This window comes from Schistosoma haematobium, chromosome 4, assembly GCF_000699445.3.
Source record: "Schistosoma haematobium chromosome 4, whole genome shotgun sequence".
NCBI classification, from domain to species: Eukaryota; Metazoa; Platyhelminthes; class Trematoda; order Strigeidida; family Schistosomatidae; genus Schistosoma; species Schistosoma haematobium.
In genome coordinates this window covers 4,109,710-4,134,680 of record NC_067199.1, presented here as the reverse complement: position 1 = coordinate 4,134,680, position 24,971 = coordinate 4,109,710, and the positions used below count along the sequence as shown (strand labels likewise).

At 35.8% G+C, this 24,971-nt stretch overlaps 1 protein-coding gene across 3 annotated transcripts in view; it reads right to left on the bottom strand.

Moving 5' to 3' along the window:
- Window positions 1-24,971, bottom strand: part of ABCB1_1 (Multidrug resistance protein 1) — an 81,393-nt gene that overhangs the window by 23,821 nt on the left and 32,601 nt on the right. The window contains exons 9-14 of one of the 3 annotated variants that reach the window (XM_051215480.1): window positions 24,174-24,377; window positions 17,148-17,480; window positions 12,542-12,673; window positions 7,214-7,279; window positions 5,585-5,731; window positions 2,683-2,790 (exon numbers count right to left, since the gene is read on the bottom strand). In XM_051215480.1, coding sequence (XP_051065992.1) covers window positions 2,683-2,790; window positions 5,585-5,731; window positions 7,214-7,279; window positions 12,542-12,673; window positions 17,148-17,480; window positions 24,174-24,377 — 990 coding nt within the window. Of the gene's footprint in view, window positions 1-2,682; window positions 2,791-5,584; window positions 5,732-7,213; window positions 7,280-9,158; window positions 10,257-12,541; window positions 12,674-17,147; window positions 17,481-20,189; window positions 21,227-24,173; window positions 24,378-24,971 lie in introns of those variants that run through there. The other 2 variants (XM_051215482.1, XM_051215481.1) reach the window with 2 other exon arrangements.

Genomic DNA, 24,971 nt, shown 5'->3' with positions numbered 1-24,971 from the left:
ACAATCAAACATCAAATCGAATTCAGTATTCTCATATCTTAAAGGGAGAAGATTACATTGTTATTCAATGAATGATTTACATAATTTTTATGGTTTTGCATTGTTTTGTAGCTGATATCAAGTCTTCAGTAAAAACTACTATATAAACTAATTTGAATGGTATCAAGTAATAACTGATAGTATGGAATCAAATCAGTTAACTTATATGTATATTTTTTTAAATAGTTGAGTTCATGAATCAATTGAAGCTAAAGCAGCATGGAAAACCTGGAAGCACTGGACGGCCGTTTCGTCCTATTAAGGGACTCTTTAGCAGTGCGCTTCCACGATATGTATACTTCATAGAATGTTCAGAAACAAAGAATATTTAAGTGAATAATTGTTTTCAATAACTTTGTCATTAGACCCTACAGTAATAAGTTCATAATTATTGTATTCTTTCTACAAAAGGCCAAGTTACGGCATGGATTAGTGAACCGGACAATGGTATTATATTGAAAATGGTGAAGTTTTACGTCTGTTATGGCATAAATACTTCAAAATTGTGTCATTTGTAAATTAGAAAGATCAGAACAACTCGTCACAAGGTATCCAGGTATAATGAAAATAATAATTATAACATAAATCATATGTATAACATATGTGGATAATGGGGGATATCGATAGTGTAATAAGAAGACAAAGAACTATGTGATATATTACCGCAATCCATTTCGAACAATCTGATCACACATACACTTGTGAAGAACATTTATATATAAATCGATAAAAGGTCAACTTGTCTAGAAATGGAGGGTAAGAGGAGATAAAGTTTACGTGATTGAAGACGTGACATCAAGAAAATTATTATAAGAAATTCATATGGGTTAGGAACGATGAATGTATGAATTAAAAGTGGAGTTGGACAGACAAAAACATAAGGGGAATTGTTAGTAATGGGCGTTTGGGAGATTGATTAATTTCATTGACCACCATTAAGATAGCCAGGAAATACATCCAGGTTCACAATGATAGTTTAACTTAAATTGATTCATGTTTTCGATAAAGGGAATTGGTGGGTAAAAGGTTTAAAATGTCCAGTTTAATTTAATGGTAATACAGTCCTGGATATGTCAAACATACTTCTTTTGGATACATAAATTAAGCCTTATGGAGTTGATCCCTATGGCTTCAGTTATGTAAATGAGTTGTAATCTTACACTTCTAAACATATTATTTGGGGCTTAATAAAAATAGCAAAAAGGTTCATTTATCTGAATATCATATTTTTTAAATACAAAGTGAAAAAGAATGGCTCAGTGGATAGATTTCGTGTTACCTTTTCTAAACCATGCCGTTAAATTTACTTAGTATTGCTTTACTTGAATCTTCCCATTGATGTTTGGGACTGCAAATGATCAGTCTCTTATTGGCATATGTACATTCTGTGAATATTACCTCGATACTACCTTAATTCACAAACATTCTAAACAAAGATGGATAATGGTTAGCACTAGAATCCAGGATGCGCGTTTCATTCTATTTGAGACTTGTCGGCTGAATGTACCTGTATCTCGAGTTCCAGAATGAACATCAACTCTGAGATACAGGTACATCCACCCATCCATCACGATCATGATCTCAATCGAAAGCTTGATAATCTTCACAACCCTAGACTGATATTACCATGTACTCACTAGTGACTAGCTTCGTGAGGGGGACCCCCCCCTTTTTATTTATTACGTCATTCATTATTTCAACTCCTTCTAAAGTTTAAATTACATCATTGCCATTTTTCTTTAATTCACAACTGACAGATCTCACTTCATATCTTCCTTTATATTACCATTAATCTAATCTCAGTTACTTCATTAAATAATCATCTAATGTGTTTTTTTAATTCCATGAGTCCTAATCACTATTTCAATGTTCTAGAACCTTCCCACCCAAACTTTATTCATCCGAAACAAACAGTTTTTATGACCTTATTAACTCTATTGAAATCTTCATTACATCATGGTACATCTTTAATCATCTTATATATAAGTATGTCAATATCTGTAATAACGTTGATTTGAGAATATGAAGTAATATCAGAAGTGGTTTTGTGGAGATTTTAGAAATTTCACTGATTAAAATCATGAGTCAGTTGAAGCTAGACCACCATCTAAAACCTGGAAGCACTGGACGGCCGTTTCATCCTAGCATGAGACTCCTCAGCAGTGCACATCCACGATCCCGCACCCTGCGAGATTCGAACCCAGAACCTATCAGTCTCGCGCTAGGTCTGTTGTAAGATATCAACTCACTGAAGACAATGGTGTACGGTGGCGCAATTTTGTGGATTGGTTGAAGTTAGACATTAACACCGTTGGATACCGGCTCAGTGGTCTAGTTGGTTAAGTGCCTGGCGCGAGACTGATAAATCCCAGGTTCGAATCTCGCGGGGTGCGGGATCGTGGATGCGCACTGCTGAGGAGCCCTATACTAGGACGAAACGGTCGTCCAGTGCTTCCAGGTTTTCCATGGTGGTCTAGCTTCAATTGACTCATGATTTCAATCAGTGAAATATGAAATACATTGTAAGCAACTGATGAAAACCTAATGCAATAAAATGAATCCATTTATTATTCTGCACCAATCTTTGTTCTTGATCTCTAATAAAGGAAACTATGTTTATGAAATAAAACGTTTATATTTTACCTGCATAGCACCAACAATCAATTGAACAAATCCTAATCCGGCCATAATACCAGAAACTGTATTAATTCTTTCAATCATTTTATCAGGATTATTACGTAATCCAAATACCTAAAATTAACACACAATATAAAGACGATAATGTGTATATATAGATACATATATGGTGCTTTCTCTCATACTGCTATTTTATTTCACTATATTTAAGGCACATCAATCTTATTCCATTTAAAACAACCCAAATTTGCTGTTGTACACTTGTCTTTTTATGTCTTACTTACTTACTTACTTACGCCTGTTACTCCTCGTGAAGGAGCATAGGCCGCTCACCAGCATTCTCCATCCAACCCTGTCCTGGCCAATCCTTTCTAGCTCCGTCCAGTTGTAATTCATCGTTTTCATATCTGCTTCTATTATTCGACGCAATGTGTTCTTTGGCCTTCCTCTTCTCCGCTTCCCTTCAGGATTCCAAGTTAGGGCTTGCCTCGTGATGCAGTTTGACGATTTGCGTAATGTATGTCCTATCCATTTCCATCGTCTTTTCCTAATTTCCTCATCAGCTGGAAGTTGGTTTGTTTTGTCCCACAGAAGGCTATTACTGATGGTATCCGGCCAATGGATGTTGAGTATCTTGCGTAGGCAGCTATTTATAAATACTTGTACTTTCTTGATTGTGGTTGTTGTAGTTCTCCAAGTTTCGGCTCCATACAGTAGAACTGCCTTGACGTTCGTATTGAAGATTCTCACTTCGATATTGGTTGAAAGTTGTTTTGAGTTCAATATGTTCTTCAATTGTAGGAATGCGACCCTTGCTTTGCCAATCCTCGCCTTTACGTCTGCATCTGAACCTCCTTGTTCATCGATTATGCTTCCCAGGTATGTGAAGGACTCTACATCTTCCAGAGTTTCGCCATCAAGAGTGGTTGGATTGCTGTTTTCCGCTTTGAATTTGAGGACTTTGGTTTTCCCTTTGTGTATGCTGAGGCCTACTGATGCAGAGACTGCATCTATACTACTTAAAACAATTCAACATGAGTCAAGGCTTTATTAGTTTACAGTATCAATATATAATGTAAACTATTTGGTGATATGATTCTTGTCTCTAAGACTCGAACCCAGTACCTATCACTTAAAATGCCCAAAACATTATCCAATAAGCTACTAAGTCCAGATGACCGCCCATATATTCAACAAATATGATAATTATGTCATTATTAGGAAAGATTGAAATATTTCTCTGTTGATGATCTTGATTAAATTTTAATCAATCTTACCAGTCATATGTATGTATATATTGTACAGATTGCCAAGATAAACCCATTTTGTCCCATATGACATAAGATACTAAACACTGTTTATTAGCACTTGAAATAAAACTACGGAATATATTTGTGCAAGTTATAAATTTGAAGTCAATTGTACTGGGTTCGAGTCCCAGGGTGAACATCAACTCTGAGATGTAGATACTTCAAGCTGATGAGTCTTAAGTAGAACGAAACTGGATTTCGCTGCTAGCCACTATCTTTTTCTGTTTATGTATATGTGATTAAAAATCTAATAAACTGATTAAACATGAAATCCATCCTTTTTTCCTGCTTCGAAGCTTGATAAAACCTAGGGAAACTAGTTTCATGTACTTTAGTTAATAACTTATAATTCATTTTATACATGGTGAATAATCAACCACAATTTTACATGATATAACATCAGAGATGTACTGTCAACGTGTACATATGATAAGCATTCAAATGGCTTTATTTTGTCGTATCTAAGTGTGTAAAGAACTGTATACACGCTATGAAGTAAACATATACTACTCATTCATAATCATTTCAAATTTTTTTGTGTAAGTCGTAGGCGATGTAAAACCTGTTATATATGTGGATCGGTTCAAGTAGTCATATCACATCAAGACATGATGGAATTATTAAGATGAATAGAAAAGTAGTAGACGTATCAGTGATTATAAAAGACAATATTCATAAGGAATACTGTTGAAGAAGGAAACATGAATTCTCAGAATAATCTGGGAACTAAAGATCTCGAAGAAAAACAAAGAATGAATAATATATGTGCCATCACGTCCTGCTCTTGACCCTACCACCCAACATATTCAGTCAATAGTCATGATTGTTGCGCGTAACCCCATCAGCTATTCTTTATTGGCCAGTACACAGTTTAGTCTAACAGTCAATGACTTTATGGTTTGATATCATGTTTCGATTTGGCCACCTCTAAATTCCTTCTAACAATCTCCTACACTAGCGAATATTGCTCAGTGTAAATAATATTTACAATTGATTAATCACTGGGTGGTGATCAGTGTCATGTACGTCGGATCCTTCTTAGTGCAGATCGCATCCTATCAGCCAAGTCGCAATGTGGCCACCAGTCTAGGTAACTTGACATTGTGTGCACTATGTGGAGATATGATGGTGGTTGGAGGTAGTCAACAGAAAGTCAACAGTTGGGTGACACAAGATCGAACCCGTCAGAAAGCATCAGTTCCTTCAAGATTACAGGTAAACCTTGCCGACAAGTGCCGAGTAGCACGAAACCTAGATCCAGAGTTTCCTGTTGACTATCTACAACCACCATCTTATCAGTGTAAAAAGTGTTGATCAGCAGAAAGTCCTGAATCTAGGTTTGATGATAATTTAAAATTGACAATAAAGCATCTGAGTAACTTTGAAAGAACTGATATTTTGCTGTACAATATGAATTTGTATCACACGGTGTTACTATCTCCTTATTTCAAGTGACAAATGCATACTATAAAGCCTATTATGAATCACATAAAACATAAAACGCATAAAACATTCCTTTATGATACCAAATCCGACTATGCAACAAGAATAGTATTTATATAGTAACTATTACAAACTAACTCATTGTTATATGTTACCTGATAAACTTCAGCGTAAAGAAGTGAAAAAGCTGGTTGTAATAGTCCTGATATAATTGAACAGAAACAACCCATTGTAATGTAAGTCATTTCTGGTTGATTAATGCTTAAAAGACGCAAGTACAAAGAATTGTGAACTCTACTAATCTGAAATAAGTTTAAAGAAGGAAAATTAAAAAAAAAATACTGAAGACAAATTAAATCGTGGTTTATTACGTAACTATTCAGTATAACAATAGAACACATTAAATAATCTAATGGTTTTGTGAATTGTTACCATGATAACTTGAACATCGATATTCAAATGAGTAGTCAATGTTTCAAGATAATTTACTCAGTACCTTTATATGAAAAGGCAAAGTACCGTGTTGTGGTGTAAGATTATAGAAAATTATATGGAGATTAATTAAACAGTAACATTCAGTATTCTTTAGTTGAATAAGAATTTTGGACTTTCCATCATCACTATTATGGATACAAGAAATTGTATCACTTAAAGGTGTTCAGATGGTAACTAATCAAAGTGTAGAAAAAAATACATTCATTTCAACCGGTAAATTCTTTGCATACAATGTCAGGTCCCTCTTAATGCAGATCGAATACTATCAATCAAGTTGCAATGTGGTCACCAGTTTAGGCGACTCGACATTGAGTGCACTATAGTAAGATAAAGTGGTGGTTGGAAGTAATCAACAGGAAATCCTAGACCTAGATTTCGTGCCGTTGGGCGCACATCATCAAGATGTATCTTTATACTTGAGCGAACTGATGCTTGAAATATTTTCAAGTGTCTTACAGTCTTACTACTGATTGAAAAGATGTGTCATATTTCATTTAGAATTAAGCTCAACAGTCAAGATTGAGTTCCTTAAAGACTGATCAATCCACTGAATTGATAACTGATAACTGATTTATAACAATCTAATCATCATATGATTTCATTGTAAATAACTTTATTCTAAGAAAATCTGTTCTTCTGGTTAATAATCATCTTCTCTTATTACATCACTATATATATCGTCGAACGATCAAGATTTCATATTAACAAACGAAAATTCACATCTCAAATCATTGATACTTCCATTTAAAGATCATTCTTGTAATTACTTATGGAAAGTTTCATGTTCTGTTCAGTCAGTCAGTCAGCTACAACGTAGGACCAGGCACATATATGCATCGGTCCAGGTTGCCATACCGCATTAGCACAGCAAGATGAACACCGGATTCATAGGAGTGGTTAGGTCAAAGGTGGTAATATATAGGAGAAAGATTGCATATAAGGATACAGTACAGGAAGAAAGAATTAGTTAGTAGAAAGAAAGATATGAAGTGATTTTAATCTCTTAGTTTAAGGGAAGACAGAGAGTGTATACACCTACGCCATTGTGATCGATTCTGAGCCATGTCACCAAGAGTCTCCAACCATTGGTTACGAATGTCACGCGGACCCCAACCAAGTAGTCTGCATCTACCAACATGGCTCAGACTAGAAGTTAGTGACTTTAAGCACTGATGCCACGTTTTGGTTTGGCCGCCCCTAATTCTGTTACTAACAAGTGGTAAGAATTAAAGTGTGTTTGTGTATGTGTGCGCGTCTATATGAAACTAGATTATAAAGTAATTACTAACCTCTGTGTTAATATTTGTTGCAATCCATACTATAGTTTTATTATGTAAAGAACTCGTTGTAACACTCTACAATGTATAATAGAAATTAATTATCAGTTTTTACTAGAGAGTAAATGAAATAATTAAGAGAGTTAAGAGATCAAATCAATCTGTAATTATAATCAGAAGGAGTTTTGTGGAGATTTTAGTAATTTTATAGTTGAATTCATGAGCCAATTAATGCTAGACCACCATGGAAAACATGGAAGCACTGGATGACCGCTTCGTCCTATTGTGGAACTCCTCAGGAGTGAGTATCCACGATCCCGCCTCGCCAGATTCAAATTCAAGACCTATCAGTTTTGCGCGCGAACGCTTAATCTCTAGATCACTGAACCAGTCGGCATCTAACAGTCTTAATATCTAACTTTAACCAATCCACGAAATTGACTCACCGTCAATATAAAAAGATACATATGTCTAACTAGACTAAATCCAGGAGGTTATCTTATTTATTATCAAAATGTATTTCAATTTTGATTCCAACAATCGACTGTTTCATAATTGAGTCAAAAATCTCCTGTTATGGTTTAGTCTAGTTCTTGATCAAACAGTTGGATAATTGAATCGAGTATGTAATATGATCAGGTATCCTAATGTTGTATCTAGTGTTAGTGACACGAACAATTAGATACATTTTTCGTTATAACAAAAGAACATTCAAGTAGATGTTTAGTTTTAGATAAAAAACTTTTAACTGGTAGTAGGTTACATCAGGGACTGACTTCAATTAGGAAACCATGGTACATTTATGAGTATTGGACAAGGTTTCATCTAAGTATTAGGTTCCTCAGCACTAAGACCACGAAATTGTTGTGGATCAAATATAGGACCATCTGAGTTCACGAAATTATCATTGACGATATCTGACTTATTCCAAGCTCGTGTGACACCTCTATCTTAGATCACCAATTGATTTGAAAGATAATGTATCAACTTTGTAAATTTAAAGCAATGCTGATGTATAAATCTCCATTTTGCCAAAAAAGCATTCTTCACTGTGAGTCTTTGACTATGCATTGTAACTGAGTTCTCATCTTTGGAATTCATTGATTATGAATCACATGTGATATAGCTCGAAAACGTAATAAGATCGTCAGTTTTAAATCATCAGCTGACATTACCTAAACTGGCACCGAAAACCAGAAAACACTGGACAGCTGTCTCGTCCCAGTTTAGAACTTATCAGCAGTGTACATCCACGTCCCATTATGAGGGATCAAACCCAGGACCTAAGATCTTGCCTAACCTCTAGATCTCTAGACTGGTACTCATTGGTGTACATGTCTAGCTTCAATAAAACTGATTGAATAATTTAAGCATTTCAAAAACTTTTGATATTTATTGATGATAAAAACCCAAAATTAATCAAAATATTTATGTGCAACTATGAAGAATGATATATTGCGTCTTATATTTTCATGATATTCATTAGTTTACTCAGTTCTGTCAATCAAACCTTGATGTTTCGTAAGTAAATTGAATCAAGCGGAAAGAAAGCTATGATGAAGTTATTTCAACACTATTATGGTATGATGGTTTTTCAAGTCAATAAACCAATGAGATACTGCGGTGAGAAAACCAAGTTCATCATTACCATATGTGTTATATCATCCGGATACATTTCGAATCATATACTCATCATACTTCTACTTGTTAAGATGTTTATTTGTGAGAAAAGGAAAAGGGAGTCATGGTCATGATTTGTAAATTGAAGTGATTGAACACGCACCAAAATTGGATGAAAAAGAATCAATAAAGTCAAACGATCCAATAAAAACAAATCATAAGATTGATTGTAACTCAATCTTTGTTGTTTGCATGAAAGTTGTTCAGAAAGAATATGATCTGTTTACACTTCAGTTATGTGGAAGTTCAACAGTGAACCTACACCATAGTTACTTACTTACTTACGCACGTTACTCCTCGTGAAGGAGCATAGGTCGCCCACTTTCATACTTCATCCAACCCCTTCCTCTGCAATCCTTTCCAATTCTTTCTAGTTGATATTCATCCTTTTCATATCTAATTCTATTTCCCAACGTAAAGTGTTCTTCGACCTTCCTCTTTTCGTCTTCCCTTCTTCATTCCAAGGTAGGGCTTGTCTCGTGATGCAGTTTGGTGTGTCCTTTTCCCTTCCAACGTCTTCTAATTTCCCAATCATCTGGAAGCTGGCTTGTTCTCTCCTACAGTAGGCTGTTGCTGACGATATCTGGCCAATGTATATTGAGTATCTCGCGAAGACAACTATTTATAAATACTTGTACCTTCTTGATGATGGTTGTAGTAGTTCTCCAAGTTTCAGCTCCATATAATAGAACTGTCTTGATGTTCGTGTTGAAGCTTCTAACTTTGATATTCGTTGACAGTTTTTTTGAATTCCATATCTTCTCCAATTGTAGGAATGCTGTTCTTGCTTTGCCAATCCTTGCCTTTATATCTGCATCTGATCCTCGTTGTTCATCAATGATGCTTCCCAGGTACATGAAAGATTTCACATCTTTCAGAGTTTTGCCATCAAGAGTGATTGGATTGTTGTATTTCAGGATCTTGCTTTTTCTTTTGTGTATGTTGAAGCCGACCATGGGTAACACTGATTTATTTATCTAGAGTAGTGCAATTCATTATGTTTTTTCCTTAATATCTTACAGTTTATGTCATTTGACTTTTTTTCATAGATAAATAACTTAATACTTACTCACTTACTTACTTACGCCTGTTACTCCCAATGGAGCATAGGCCGCTGACCAGCATTCTCCAACCCACTCTGTCCTGGGCCTTCTTTTCTAGTTCCACCCAATTCTTGTTCATTTTTCTCATGTCTATCTCCATTTCTCGGCGTAATGTGTTCTTTGGTCTTCCTCTTCTCCTCCTTTGGCCTTGAGGATTCCATGTGAGGGCTTGTCTTGTGACGCAGTTGGGTGCTTTCCTCAATGTGTGTCCTATCCACTTCCAGCGCTTCTTCCTGATTTCTTCCTCCGCTGGGATCTGGTTTGTTTTCTCCCACAGTACGTTGTTGCTAATAGTGTCCGGCCAATGGATCTGAAGTATTTTGCGTAGACAATTGTTAATAAACACCTGTATTTTCTGGATGATGGCTTTTGTAGTTCTCCAGGTTTCTGCCCCATACAGTAGAACTGTGTTGACATTTGTATTGAAAATCCTGACCTTGGTGTTGGTTGACAGTTGCTTTGAGCTCCAGATGTTCCTCAGTTGTAAATATGCTGCTCTTGCTTTGCCGATCCGCGCCTTCACATCTGCATCAGATCCACCGTGTTCATCAATGATACTGCCCAAATATGTAAAGGTTTTCACATCTTCCAAATCTTCTCCGTCAATTGTGATTGGATTGGTGCATTCTGTGTTGTATCGGAGAATCCTGCTTTTCCCTTTGTGTATATTGAGACCTACTGCTGCTGAGGCTGCTGCCACACTGTTCGTCTTCTCCTGCATCTGTTGTTGCGTTTGGGATAGAAGGGCCAGATCGTCTGCGAAGTCTAGATCATCCAACTGCATCTTAGATGTCCATCGTATCCCGCGCTTCCCTTCAGACGTTGACGTCTTCATGATCCAGTCGATCACCAGGAGAAAGAGAAAGGGTGAAAGTAAGCAACCTTGCCTGACACCGGTCTTCACTTCGAACGACTTTGTCAACTGTCCTCCATGCACAATTTTGCAGTGTAATCCATCATATGAGTTCTGTATGATATTGATTATCTTCTGAGGCACCCCATAGTGTCGAAGAAGTTTCCATAGTGTTGTTCTGTCCACACTATCAAATGCCTTTTCGTAGTCAATGAAGTTGATGTAGAGTGATGAATTCCATTCAATTGATTGTTCCACAATGATCCATAGAGTTGCGATTTGGTCTGTACACGATCTATCCTTACGGAATCCTGCCTGTTGGTCACGAAGTTGGGCGTCTACGCAGTCCTTCATCCTGTTTAACAATACCCTGTTGAAGACTTTTCCCGGTATTGAGAGAAGAGTGATGCCCCTGTAGTTATCACAGTTGCTGAGATCGCCTTTCTTCGGTATTTTGATCAGAAGTCCTTCTTTCCAGTCTGTTGGTACTTGTTCCTCATCCCAAATTTTGCTGAAGAGAATGTGGAATATCCTTGCAGTCGCCGCTACGTCTGCTTTTAGTGCCTCTGCTGGGATGTTGTCCGGTCCTGCTGCTTTGCCACTCTTGATTTGTCTGATGGCCATGCTGATTTCTTCAATTGTTGGTGGGCCAACACTGATTGGGAGGTCCGTGGGTGCTGCTTCGATGTTGGGTGGGTTCAGTGGAGCTGGTCGATTCAATAGTTCTTTGAAGTGTTCTACCCACCTGTTTTGTTGCTCTTCAATGTTGGTGATTACCTTGCCTTCCTTGCTTTTTACTGGTCGTTCTGGTTTGCGGCGATTTCCAGAGAGTTTCTTTGTCGTGTCATACAATTGTCTCATGTTTCCTTCTCTTGCAGCCTTTTCCGCCGTCGTTGCTAAATCTTCCACATATTTACATTTGTCGGTCCTGATGCTCCTCTTCACTTGTTTGTTTATTTCCGTGTATTCAGCTTGTGCCTTGGCTTTTTCTGCTCTTGTTCGGCTGGTATTGATCGCTGCCTTCTTGTTCCTTCTTTCTTGAATCTTATCCAGTGTATCAACAGTGATCCATTCCTTGTGGTGGTGCTTCTTGTGACCCAGGACCTCATGACATGTTGAAGTGATTGCCTCTTTGATCCCCTTCCAGTTGCTCTCCACAGTAGTTCCTTCTCCATTGAGTAGATCATGAAAGGCCTGGAACTTGTTGCTGAGGACTATCTTGAATTTGTTGAGTTTGTTAGTATCCTGGAGAAAGGCCGTATTGAACTTTTGTGATATTGTCCGCCCCATTGTCCAGTGCTTCTTGAGTTTCAATTTCATCTTGGCGACCAGTAAGTGATGATCTGATGCTATATCAGCTCCTTTCTTGGTTCTCACGTCCTCTATAGTCCTCCTGAACGTTTTGTTGATGCAAATATGGTCGATTTGGTTTTGTGTAGAGTGATCCGGTGAAATAACTTAATAAGTAAACATTATTTACTTATTTACTTAAGCCTGTTACTCCTCGTGAACGATCATAGGCCGCCCACCAGATAAATATCTTAATAAGTAAACATGTGATCAGACTATTGTTTGAAATGTATTACGCTTACATGTTATTATGTAGTTCTGATGAATCTAAATGAGATGTATACTTCATGCAACTATTATTATTTCTTCCTTATAATAGAATATATATCATTTAAAATTTACATTAAAACATACATTACATTCGGAATAATCATCTTTTGAAAAGGGAGATGGAAGTTGATTAGTTAAATGTCTTTTTGCTTCATCATTTTGATTGTAATTGTCTTCATCATCTGTAGAATCATCTTGTTCTTTATCGATCCTTTCCTTTTAAATCAAAGCAAAAATAAAGAATGTGGTGTTTGAATTGTGTTTGATAATTGAATTTAAGACATATGCATTATTCCTATAAAGGATTCATTAGTTCGATCTATCTGTGAAGTTACGTTTTTAAAACCTGTCTGACTTTATTATGATCGACCGATAATGAAATTAATGCAATATATATGTCCTACTTATCGAAAGTTCAAGTGCTAAGGATTGCAGATGAGCACATATCATTCAGACTGACCATGAGAGGTGCTGAGTAAGGCTTTCTGGCCTACATAATTTTAGTGTGATTCAGCATTTGTAATGAGACAGATAAAAGCAAGTTAAGAAGAGATAACGAATAGAGTAAGTGAAAAACAGACATATGTACATATAAGAAGCAAGTATTTGATAAGAGCTAAATATGTGTACATAGTGACTCAATAATCATAAATTTGCTCAAAAGTTAGAATAAATCACGTAGGCGTGTATCATTTGTATTACCACACCTTTACATTGAGATCTAAACACAGTAACTACATCATGGGATCAAATAGGATACTACTACTAGGTACACAACCTGTTTAAGGGGTACTTATCATTATTCGTAAAAGTAATTGATCATCTGTATTACTGTTTATTCAAATTAGAATAAAAACAAATGTATTCTCAAAATACAAATCGCGTTCACGCGCGAGACTGAAGGCCCTGGGTTCAAATCCCGCGGGCGGCATCGTGGATGCGCACTGCTGAGGAGTCCCACAATAGGACGGAAGAGCCGTCCAGTGCTTCCAAGTTTTCACTGGTGGTCTAACAACATTCGGTTCATGATCTCAATCAAAAGTGATATTATGATTTTGTTTATAGTTATTCATCCTCATCGAAAAGTTTTATATAATTGAGTTAGAGTTCAAGGTTGTTATATGAGAGATGTTGATACTATTCAATTGTCTAAACTAAACTAAATGGTGAAAATATTTCAAATCTGAGACATATTTAATTAGTATCAAGTGCTCTGAACGTTAAACCATTGGGAAGTTGTGAAATACCATTGACCTTTTACTGATGAAACAACATTTATGTATAACTAACAAATCAAGATTGTTAGGGAATACTTAGAAGCAGGTTAATGGACATCCATTATTGATTAGATAAAATGTATAATAATTATTTACTCAGAAATCAGGTTATCAAGGCAAACAATGTGCCTAAAGTGCAATCTTGAAATTACTAAAAATAGATAGTTACTTCAGGATAGTACACCAGAACAGACTGATTAAAACATTATATATATATATAATTCCGCCTGGAACTCTTCTTAGGTTACTGTCTATTCCAAGCCCAGATAAAGAAGCATTGGGCATGAGGTTAGTAACTCCATCTCGTAAACACAGGTGTAAGTAATATAAATTTCATTCAACTTATCATCAGCGATCAGGTGCCTTTAAGGTATAAGTAATTAAATCACAATCAAACTTAACACGTTATCTTAGATCATGTTTGGAAATAATCGACAGAAATTACTTAATACAATATACGTTAAAAGAATTGTATACATGGCACAAGTCCATGAAGTCACTGACAAGTGGACTGAGCCATGTTGGTAGATGTAGACTGTCTGGTTCTGATTAGCGAGACGATAGCAACCGATGGTTAGAGACCCTGAATGACATGGCTCAAAATCGTTTACAACGGCGCAGGTGCATCCACTCTTTGTGTTCTCCCAAATTCTAATCTTATGAATTCTTGATGTCCTTTTATTTTTCTCTTTCCAAATTCACTATATACTCTTGAAACCCTATTGTTTCCAACTACTGCCACCATCTTATACTTTTACTACCTCTACCAATATGGGATTTGAATCGACAAATGCATCTCTGTGCTAATGTGCTGTGGCAACTTGAACTGATGTACGTACGTAGGTACGAAGTTCGACGTTGTTACTGACTGACTGATAAAATATGAAGATGATCATTTTATTTGATTGATTATTTCTCGTAGTTTATTGATTACTTCTGTGATGATAATAATTGTTACAGAATAATAACAATATAAATGACTAAGTAAACTTCAAAAGGGTACTACATTTTCATTTGTTCATTTGTGTATTACATTTTTTAAGATCGTAATTGCTATCACTTGGTAAATGAATGAAAAATTCCATTCATAAATGACTCATATGAGTATTGTGATAACAGAACAACCATATACAAGATGAAATGTTTTCTTTGAAAAGAAACTGGTTACTGATTTAAACTGTTTAAAATACACTTGAAAATGTTCCAGAATGATGCACATATCATCATTTATATATTTATGTATCTTAGCAATTATATGTACTGGTTAGGATTTCAAATTCCTCCTGTAGCTCTTCTAGAGTTACTGTCGGTCCCAAGCCTGGGTAAAGGAGGAGGATTGGGCATGGGGTCAGCGACCGCATCCCGTAGAAAAATAACTTGCTAAGAAAATGCTAACCAGAAAACATAATTCATACTCTAGGATTTCATAAACATTCGTTTGTTTATTCAATCAGGTTTTTCTCAAGTTTCAATCTAAAGTTATTTTTAAAAAAAAAGTTTCGAAAAAAAGATCTTGACATGTTTGTTGGTATTTGACCATAGATGCTTTAGGAATATTGCTCGCATTTGCTGGGATCAGTGGGTAAGTAATAGTGAGGTTAGACGCAGGGTATTAGGGAATGATGGGTAATCAGTTGATGAGGTTGTGAGTCTTCGTCGACTGAGATGGTTGACCCACGTGTTACGTATGCCTGAACACCGATTATCACGACACATAATGTGGACTAGTGTTGGTGATGGTTGGAAGAAGGCTAGGGATGGCCAAACCAAAACGTGGCATCAGTTCACAAAGTCACTAACTTCTGATCTGAACCATGTTGGTGGATGCAGACTACTTGGTTGGAGTTCGCGTGACTATCGTAACCATTAGTTGGAGATTCTGCGTGACATGACTCAGAATCGATTACAATGGTGTAGGTGTATACACTATTTACCTTCCCTCAAACCGTGAGATTAAAATTGCTTTATATCTTTTTTCTACCGACTAATTCTTTCATCCTATACTATGTCCTTATACACAATCTTTCTTTTATATATTACCACCACTGAATTAACCACTTCTATGAATCCAGCGTTCATCATATTGTGCTAATGAGGTGTGGCAACTTAGACCGATGCATATATGTGCCCGGTCGTACGTTGTAGCTGAGTAACTTACTTTCTTGGTCTATTCTACTATTATCAGTATATGGTTGTGTAGATACAAAGTCCCGCATGTGGGACTAAAACCCAGGACCTTCATAATCTTATACTGATAATCATCATGTGCTTACTAGTTTAATAGCTTCGGAAGGTAATTCTTGGAGTTCTAGTGAGAAGCCGTCGCCAGTGGGATTCAACTGTGTTGTGTGTTAGGTAGTTGTCTACTCAAGACGATAGAAGGCGATCGCGGAAAGTTGTGGATTAACTGATGTTGAAAATCAACATCGTTTGATTACAGCTCAGTGGTTTACAGGTCAAGCGTTTGCGCGCCTAACCGAATGTCTTAGGTACTATTCCGACGTGCGAGGTTGAGAACATGTGTTACTGAAAAGTTCCATACTAGGACGAAACGGCTGTCTAGAGCTTTCAGGTTTTCAATGGTAGTCTAACATTAATCGTTCCATGATCCCATCTAGTTAATTGAAATATTTCAACTTTGATCGAGCAATGGCCTGTTAAGTTTGTACATTACTATTATTATGATTTATTCTAACAAGTGCTGCTCTAACGATACTTTGGACCAGGATACGATTGTTTCTTTCTCAACCTTAAATACTTTAAGAGAAAAAAAGATTTATTTTGAGGAAGATCCCAGGTGAAATTAAATTTCACTCGAATTCATTCAGTTATATGCTATATAGCGGCTCACGTGCAATTGAGTTTGTTCACATTTCATTTGGTTAAGCTCTTTTGTTAACTTATATAACAGACAGAGTCATTCGTACAATAAAAACTTATCTTACATCATTATACCTTTATCATTGTTGCACTTCTATGAATATGGATGCTTGAGCATTGCTTACTGCCTATTCATATATTCATTCAGCTAGCCTTACTGTCGGTCACTTAATTGATTTGATGATTCATTCATTTTACTATGTATATATGTACATTTTAATCCTGTTCATAGTACTCGTACTCGCTGACTCGCTTGCATACTCTCTCATTCGACTCGCACGTTCACTCGCTTGCCTGCTAGTTTTACGGCACTACTCTTTCATCCTTGTTTAGCGTACTTATAATTTTGATTATCTCTACATGGTACAATAATAAACTTAATCAACATTTCATATTCACCTTCTGATTAATACACCGTTGAAAACATTCTCTAGTAACCGTTATGTGAACGAACTCTATATACGACGTTTAAAGATTATATTGATTACCGACTGTCACAACTGATTATATATAAAGAATTGATAATAACTCACTTGACCATAATACATTGTTGCATATAAACCATTTAATTTTAATAATTCTTTATGTTTACCCATTTCACGTATACAACCTTGTTCAAGAACAATAATACAGTCTGCATTGATAATTGTTGATAAACGATGTGCTATAATTAGAACAGTACAACTATTCACAATTTTATCTAATGCTTTTTGTACAATTCGTTCTGATTGTGTATCCAATGCTGATGTAGCTTCATCTAATAATAATAATTTTGGTTTACGTATTAATATACGAGCTATAGCTATACGTTGTTTTTGTCCACCAGATAAACTATTACCTTTTTCACCAACTAATGTATCATAACCCTAAGAATAAAAATAAAAATAAGATAAATAATTTAGTTCAATTTGGGATCTTTTATGGTAAAAATATTAGCCGTTGGTCGGACATTATTAGCAACAAACTACTGTGGGAAAGAACAAACTAGATCTTAGCGGATGAAGAAATTAGGAAGAAGAAGCGCTGGAAGTGGATAGGAAACACATTGAGGAAAGCTCCTAACTGTGTCACAAGACAAGCCCTCACATGAAATCCTCAAGATCAAAAGAGGAGATGAAGACCAAAGAACACATTACGCCGGGAAATGGAGATAGACATGAGAAAAATGAACAAGAATTGGATGGAACTAGAAAAGAGGACCCAATATACAGTGTGTTAGAGAATGCTGGTCAGTGGCCTATGCTTCATTAGGAGTAACAGGCGTAGGTAAGTAAGTTAGTAAGTAATGATAAGAATGTTATATATTTTCAAAGATTTCTGAATAATCTAATAATTATATTCTTGATGAAAAAGAAATTAAGAAAAGACAATGAAGGTGGAAGAGACCGACATTGTAGAAATTATCGGACTCTATATTATGAGGCAAGTGTTAACTTGGAATCCTGAGAGGAAATGGAAAAGAGGGAGACTAAAAGAAATATTGTGTAAAGAACTGGAAGAAGATATCAAAAGAAAGAATAGCAACTGAAGGAGGATACTAGTGAGCAGCCTATGCTCCCCCAGGAGGATTAACAGGCGTAAATAAATAAAGTAGGTAAGTCTATTCTTGCAATTTTGTCTGTATAAAATTACTTCAACAGTAAATATTTTTATATATAATGGTTCATGATTGAAAAGTGAAGAATTTCTGTTAAATTCACTTGGTGTTGTTTACTTGTATCTTCCCATTGTTATTTAGGACTGTAATTGATCAGTCTCTTATTGACATATGTGGATTTTGTGCCCACTGCCTCGATATTGCTTTAATTCACAAGCATTATAAGCAAAAATGGATAGTGAATAGCAGTTGAATTTAGGACGCGTGTTTCGTCAAATTTAGGACTCATCAGCTGGATGTACCTGCATCTAAGTAGCTAAGTGAATGACGCGATGGCGTTCAAGAGTGAACATCAACTCTGAGATGCAGATATATTCAGCTGACAAGTCGGAACTAGGGCGAAACACGCATCCTGGACTTCATTGCTAGCCACTATCAATCTTTGTACAAGTTTATGTTTGTGTCATGTAAAAAGAAATGTTTTGAATTTACTCTTCGATACATTTTAATCCTTGTTATCTAACAGAATTCATCAAGGCAACCTACTCGAATATCTGGGCTACCTGTTCCCACCATATGCACATTTCAACAAGTTATCTGTTTTCTTGTTTTTTTTTTCACACATCATTTTGTCGCATAACCTATTCATGTGTGTTTGTGAAAAATTCAAAAAACATTTCGCTATACAAGTTACAAAACATTCGAATCAGAGAAATCTTGGTTGCTGACAATATTCATCGATGTCGATTTCTGAACTGCTAATGTAGTTTTTCATATTGTCTCAAATTTCATTGTTCATGAACTTTCATACCCGACTGAGTTCCATTTCTATTCTTTGTTTATTGAAATTCTGTTAAAATACATTCTATGCCTGACCACTGTTATATACTACTACTTATATAGATATAAGTAACCCACACCACACTAACATCTAACTAGCAACCACTCAATATTTATCGTCAGTATCGATCGAGATGTAAAAAACGGAAACTTTTTAAAATACTTTGTGTTGAGAATTCTATATTGTACCAAAAACTATAATACTGAATAAAGCTACTAATAGTACTGATAATAATAATAATAATAATAATAATAATAATAATAATAATAATAATGGTAATCATAATAGTAATAAGTTGGTGATAAACTACAAATTACAGTTTAGAGCTAAAGTTCGAAATTCCATTATATAAATATAAAATCTTCATTATTATTAATGTCACTACTTAAAGTGTACACGTAATGGTTAATATTACTAATTATCTATTACTAATCAGTAGTTACTTTATTGTTTCAATAATAAAACTGAACTTTAATCTTATAATTTAGAATAGTTTAATAAGATAAATAAATAAATAAATAAACATTTTCAAACTTTTTCGTTTATTATCAGAAGTGGTTTTATGGATAGTATAGTAATTTTAATAGTTGAGATCATGAGTCAATTGAAGTTAGACTATCATGGAAAATCTAGAAGCACTGGACGGCCGTTTCGCCCTATTGTGGGACTCCTCAGAAGTGTACATCCACGATCTCACCTCGTGAGATTCGAATCCATGACCTATCGGTCTCACACTTAACCTATATACCACTGAGCTGGTCGGCATCTAACAGTGTTAATGTCTAACTTCAACTAATCCATGAAATTCAGCGACACATCGACTGTTATCTTCAGTGTGTTATTATCTTACAACAGACCTGTTCGAACTACACTGAACACTGCTTCTCACTAGAATTACAGGAAATACCACTTGAAGCCAGTCACTAATGAACATATGTTGATTAGTATCAGAAGAATTTTTGTGGATATTATAATAATTTCAATAGATGAGATCATGAGTCAAATTTTTTTCTGTTTATAATAATTGAAGACTTGAATCACAGAGTTTATCATTTTAATAAACAATTTTTTTTGTTGTTGTTGAGAATTTGAGTACAAATTTAATTTTGAGACAACTTAAAAATAATGTGTTTTGATTGAGAATATAAATGGATAAATGTTAGAACACCACTGAGAACCTTGAAGCATAGGACGACTAACTCGTCTTAGTATGTGACCCCTCAGTAGTGCGCGTTCACGATCTCGAACGCAGGATTCGTACCCAGGACCTTCAGTCTCGCGCTCAAACTTCTAATTTCTGGAACACTGGGCCGGAATCCAACGATGTTAGTGTCTAACTTCCATCGGTCCATGACTTAAGAACGATTAAAAAATTGAGAGAAAAAAACATAGCTGTTTTATTCATTTTTATTTCATTTTATTTATACAAAATCACACACATCCTCAACAATGTTTCATGTGGTATTTTGTACTTTGAAGTGTAATAACGGATTTGACATAGTTTAATTATGAAACTATGATCAATTTACAATATTGCAATACAAATATTCAATGTTTTCTTACTTCACCTAGAAGAAATACTCAAGAATCTTGGGGTAACTTCACTAATTTTGTGGTGTGGGTTACTTATATCTATATAAGTAGTAGTATATAACAGTGGTCAGGCATAGAATATATTTCAGTAGAAGATCAATGAACAAAGAATAGAAACGGAACGCAATTGGTATGAAAATGTATGAACAATGAAATTTGAGACAATGGACTGATATTTGCAAAGGAACAGTCAAATTTGAGATGATGGATTGATATATTACACATTAACAGTTTACTAGATGGTTGTCAGATTTTATTGAGATGTTCTGTAATTTTGTGTTAAATACATTCGATTGTCCCACTGGTGTTGCTATTCACTACATTATTAGCAGTTCAGGAAGCGACATCTGATTAATGTATATTATTTTCGATGAATATTGTCAGCAACCAAGATTTCTCTGATTCGAATGTTTTGTAACTTGTATAGCGAAATGTTTTTTGAATTTTTCACAAACACACATGAATAGGTTATGCGACAAAATGATGTGTGAAAAAAAAACAAGAAAACAGATAACTTGTTGAAATGTGCATATGGTGGGAACAGGTAGCCCAGATATTCGAGTAGGTTGCCTTGATAAATTCTGTTAGATAATAAAGATTAAAATGTATCGAAAAGTAAAGTCAGAACATTTCCAGTATCCTAAAGGAAAAAATGGCGTATGAAACAATCGTTGGTGACCGGCTATCATGGCACTGCATCTCCTACCGTTGCTCTTCTGCCTTGGGGATTAGTCTTTTAGGTCGAATGCTCAGGGTGTGGCCCACTAAGAAAACCACCTGCCTCTGTTTCGGCATACATGCAGTATCTCAGCCTTCACAAAAATCGAATGATTTATATGGGGCATACCTATTTGATGCCTCTGTGGTGGTCGGTATTCGATATATCCCTTAAACTTCGTATACAATTCATCTTGATAACCGTCCTATTTAACCCCAACGGTATATTATTCAGAAGGCGAATACGAAGCGTTGATTACGTTTATTTCGAGACCACACACACACATGTCCAAAATTACAGAAGCATTAAACGAGCATTAAGAGTTGTGTCGAACGGCAAACAGGCAAGCGAGCGACTGAGCGAATATAAGCAATCGAGTACAATCAAGCGAGAGAGAAAGCAGAGTCAGAGTCAGCCATATGAATAACATGGACATATATATAGCATGTGAAATTAATGAGTAATCGAATCAAATAAGCGGTTAGTAGTGAGACTAGCAGAGTGAATAAATGCGTAAGCCGTAAGCAATATTCAAGCATGCGTATTTCATACAAGCACAAAATAATAATAAGGGTACAATAAATTGTTATAGTGCGGATGGCTTTGTCCGCTAAATAAGTTAGCAAAAGGGCTTAACTGAGTTAAATGAGAATAAACCCATTTGCACGTGAGTCGCTATACCTCTTTGTACCAAAGTAAGGCAAAACCGATTGAAACTCATGATGATAATCAGAGCTCCTGCACCATTTCACTGAATCTAACGCATACTGATCAAACTGATTTAACATATGGTTGTAATTTCACATAAGTTTTTGAAGAGAAGTATTTTATGGTCTGTTAGTCAGTCATATGCACACATAGAACCTGTCACATATGTGCATCGGTTCACGTCACCACACCACATCCGCACAGCGAGATTCTAGATTTGTATAAGCAGTAACAGAGAGTGTCCATCTTGCACAGATGGAAAATCCTGATTCCAAACCAACAGATCAAATGATAAAATGAAATTTCCCATAATGTTGTAGAAAGTTCTTTACTATGACACGCGTACGTGATTTATTCTAGCTTCTGGACAGAGTTTTACAACTTCCCAATACCTCTTTTTTCGTCATCAGTACTTATAACCTTCAGAAAATATCCCTTTTTTCATTCTACACCTTTATGTCTTACGTATGCTCGTGTGTGTCTGTAGGCTTATCGTTGTATTCAATGACTGTCTCCATGTTAGTACCATACATGGCTTTTTGGAGTTATACTGACATTTTGTGATGAATAATACTCTGATGAGAAGACTGGATAGTCTTTATCCACGATGTATTTCTTAAGGTCTGTCTGGATAAATCAATATTTGGAATATACATGCCTGAATCATTATTCATATTCGACTTTTCATTAATACTTTGTATTAATGTTATTAATATCAGATGGTTTTTTTTTGGGAGATTGTAGTAATTTCAATGGTTAAGATCATGAGTCAGTTGAAGCTAGACCACCATGGAAAACCTGGAAACACTGGACGGCCGTTTCGTCCTGGTATGGGACTCCTCAGCAGTGCGCATCCACGATCTTAACCATTGAAATTACTACAATCTCCCAAAAAAACCCATCTGATATTAATCAACATATGCTCACTAGTGACTGGCTTCACGAGGTATATCCTGGAGTTCTAGTGAGAAGTAGTGACCAGTGGAGTTCAACCAGGTCTGTTGTGAGATAGTAACTCACTGAAGACAATGGTGAATGCGTCGCTCAATTTCGTGGATTAGTTGAAATTAGACATTAACACCGTTGGATGCCGGCTCAGTGGTCTAGTGGTTAAGTGCTCCGGCGCGAAACCAGTAGGTCCTGGGTTCGAGCCTTGCGCGGCGCGGGATCGTGGATGCGCACTGCTGAGGAGTCCCATACTAGGACGAAACGGCCGTCCAGTGTTCCCAGGTTTTCCATGGTGGTCTAGCTTCAACTGACTCATGATCTTAACCATTGAAATTAATGTTATTAGTCAACGGAATATATGATAAGTATGTCATGTCTTTCAATAATATCATATATCGTTTAATTATACGGGAGTAGGATGGGCACTAAAATATCATTGGTTATAGTCATTTCTATCTAATGAATTGGTTAATTTTAGTTGTAAAAAAGTGTAAACTAACGGTTTTAATTAGTTTTCCAATTAGTATCTATCAGTTTATATATCTAAATTTTAGTAGCACGAATGAAACTCCGTATATTCAAATGATGATATTTAATGGAATACAACTTTGTTTTAAGCTACTTAATGAAACTAGAGGTACTTGTACAAGGGAAGACGGAAAATAACCTTAATGCAGTAACTTATTAAACGGTTAGATACAAATGAGCAGGTTAATTGTTGTACGAATAGTTTAATGGTAACTTCTCAGATTGCGAAACTAGGTGATGCTAGTTCGAATCGTACAGAAACATTAGCTCCCTGAAGATTACTTTTACACTTTGTAAAAGAACGAAATTTAATAAAAGTAAAGCTTCTTTACAGACTACATCTGATCACCTTAGAATACAAAACAATATTGTATGTATAAGAAGAGATTTTGTAGAGATTGTAATAATCTCAATAGTTGAGATCACTGTTGGATGCCGGCTGAGCGGTCTAGTGACTAAGCGCTCACGTGCAAGACTGGTAGGTCCTGGGTTCGAACCCTGGGAGGCGGGGTCATGGATGCGCACTGCTAAGTGCTTGGCGGCATTTACTGGTTATTTAAGATGAAAAAGCATTATATAATCAATCAGTAGATTATTAGTTAACAACAATATAAAATACAACTAACTTGTGGTAAACGTATTATAAATTGATGTGCATTAGCTTTGATAGCAGCCTCATAAATTTCTTCATCAGTAGCACTAAGTTTACCTAGTCTAATATTTTCACGTATTGTACCATCAAATAATACAGGTTCTTGTTGTACGCATCCTATTTGATTTCTATAATTGTGAATATTTAATTCACGTAAATCAACACCTTGTATTAAAATCTAAAATGAAATATAAGTAATAAGTAGAATAAAAAAACACAAGTCAGTTTTGCGATGGCGGAGAAGATTTGCAGCTCAGGTGGATGTTTTTGATAGATTTTTGTTTTCTGAGCTGGATGGTTTGGTCGTGGAGCTCTCATCTTTCTTCTGAACGAAGTAAACAATGACAGGTTTATGGTCAACAAGGATCAATCAACATCGAGGTCTACAGGACAAACTGTGAACCACATGTGGAGGAATTCGAACGCTTCACTTCTGAAGTTTGTGATGATGATGTCGTTCAGAAGAACGATGAAAGCTCCACGACCAAACCATTCAGGTCAGAGAACAAAACTCCATCACAAGTCAGTCAGTCAGCTACAATGTAGGACCAGGCACATATATGCATCAGTTCAAGTTGCCATACCTCATTAACACAACAAGATGAACACCGAATTCATAGAAGTAGTTAATTCAGTAGTGGTAATATATAAAAGGAAAAATACACAAAGTAGCTAATATTGAAAATCTGTTAACTTATTGAGTAATATTAAGGCTGTATTGTAATTTTTTGCAAGTATAAATTATGTCATTGAACAACGATTCCATGGCTTT